This window comes from Frankliniella occidentalis, unplaced genomic scaffold (assembly GCF_000697945.3).
Source record: "Frankliniella occidentalis isolate FOCC.00 unplaced genomic scaffold, Focc_3.1 Scaffold60, whole genome shotgun sequence".
Taxonomy (NCBI): domain Eukaryota; kingdom Metazoa; phylum Arthropoda; class Insecta; order Thysanoptera; family Thripidae; genus Frankliniella; species Frankliniella occidentalis.
In genome coordinates, this window is record NW_026267190.1 from 537,992 (window position 1) to 538,564 (window position 573).

The following is a 573-nucleotide window of genomic DNA, read 5'->3' on the forward strand; positions in this document are numbered from 1 at the left end:
AGTATACCAAGGATCTGTTATTATGTTACATACGCTCCTTTCCCCTTGTCCATCCCAATGCTAGATAACGTCAGTGTTCGGCTCCTCGGCCTATCACCCGAAGCCGAGCCGAAGGCCGAGGGTCCCCCTCGGTGGACGTCATGTGATACACGTAGAGGTGTTGTATGGGCGCCGAAATAGCTCAGTTGGGAGAGCGTTAGACTGAAGATCTAAATGTCCCCGGTTCAATCCCGGGTTTCGGCAGTTGACAAATCTTTTTCGTGTTCATGAATTAGCTTAATTATTTTGTATTACTGTATGTTCAGGTATTTCGAGTTTGGTAAGCTGCGCGACTTTGACTGAACTCCCAGATTTTCCGGAACTTCCCGAATATGACGAGGCCAGGTTGCAACGAGCAGCTCATTCTCTGCGACAAAGGCTCATTCTTAGGAGGTGGTTAAATCAACTCGGCCTTGGACAATACTACCACAGGTGAGAATATGCAATCAAAAATTTGTTAACGGTTTTGGTTGATATATAAATTTACTAAGAAAAATAACTTGATCAATTATTATTTATATTTTAATGTACAGG

General features: G+C 43.5%; 1 protein-coding gene and 1 non-coding gene across 5 annotated transcripts in view; both read left to right on the forward strand.

The window, feature by feature from the left end:
- LOC113206084 (apoptosis-resistant E3 ubiquitin protein ligase 1) overlaps positions 1-573 on the forward strand; it is a 33,704-nt gene that overhangs the window by 16,010 nt on the left and 17,121 nt on the right. For all 4 annotated transcript variants that reach the window (XM_052267903.1, XM_052267902.1, XM_052267905.1 and 1 more), the window contains exon 3: positions 306-471. In XM_052267903.1, coding sequence (XP_052123863.1) covers positions 306-471 — 166 coding nt within the window. The remainder of the gene's footprint in view (positions 1-305; positions 472-573) is intronic.
- Trnaf-gaa (transfer RNA phenylalanine (anticodon GAA)) lies at positions 171-243 on the forward strand. The gene has a single exon. It is a non-coding gene; the product is annotated as a tRNA-Phe (tRNA).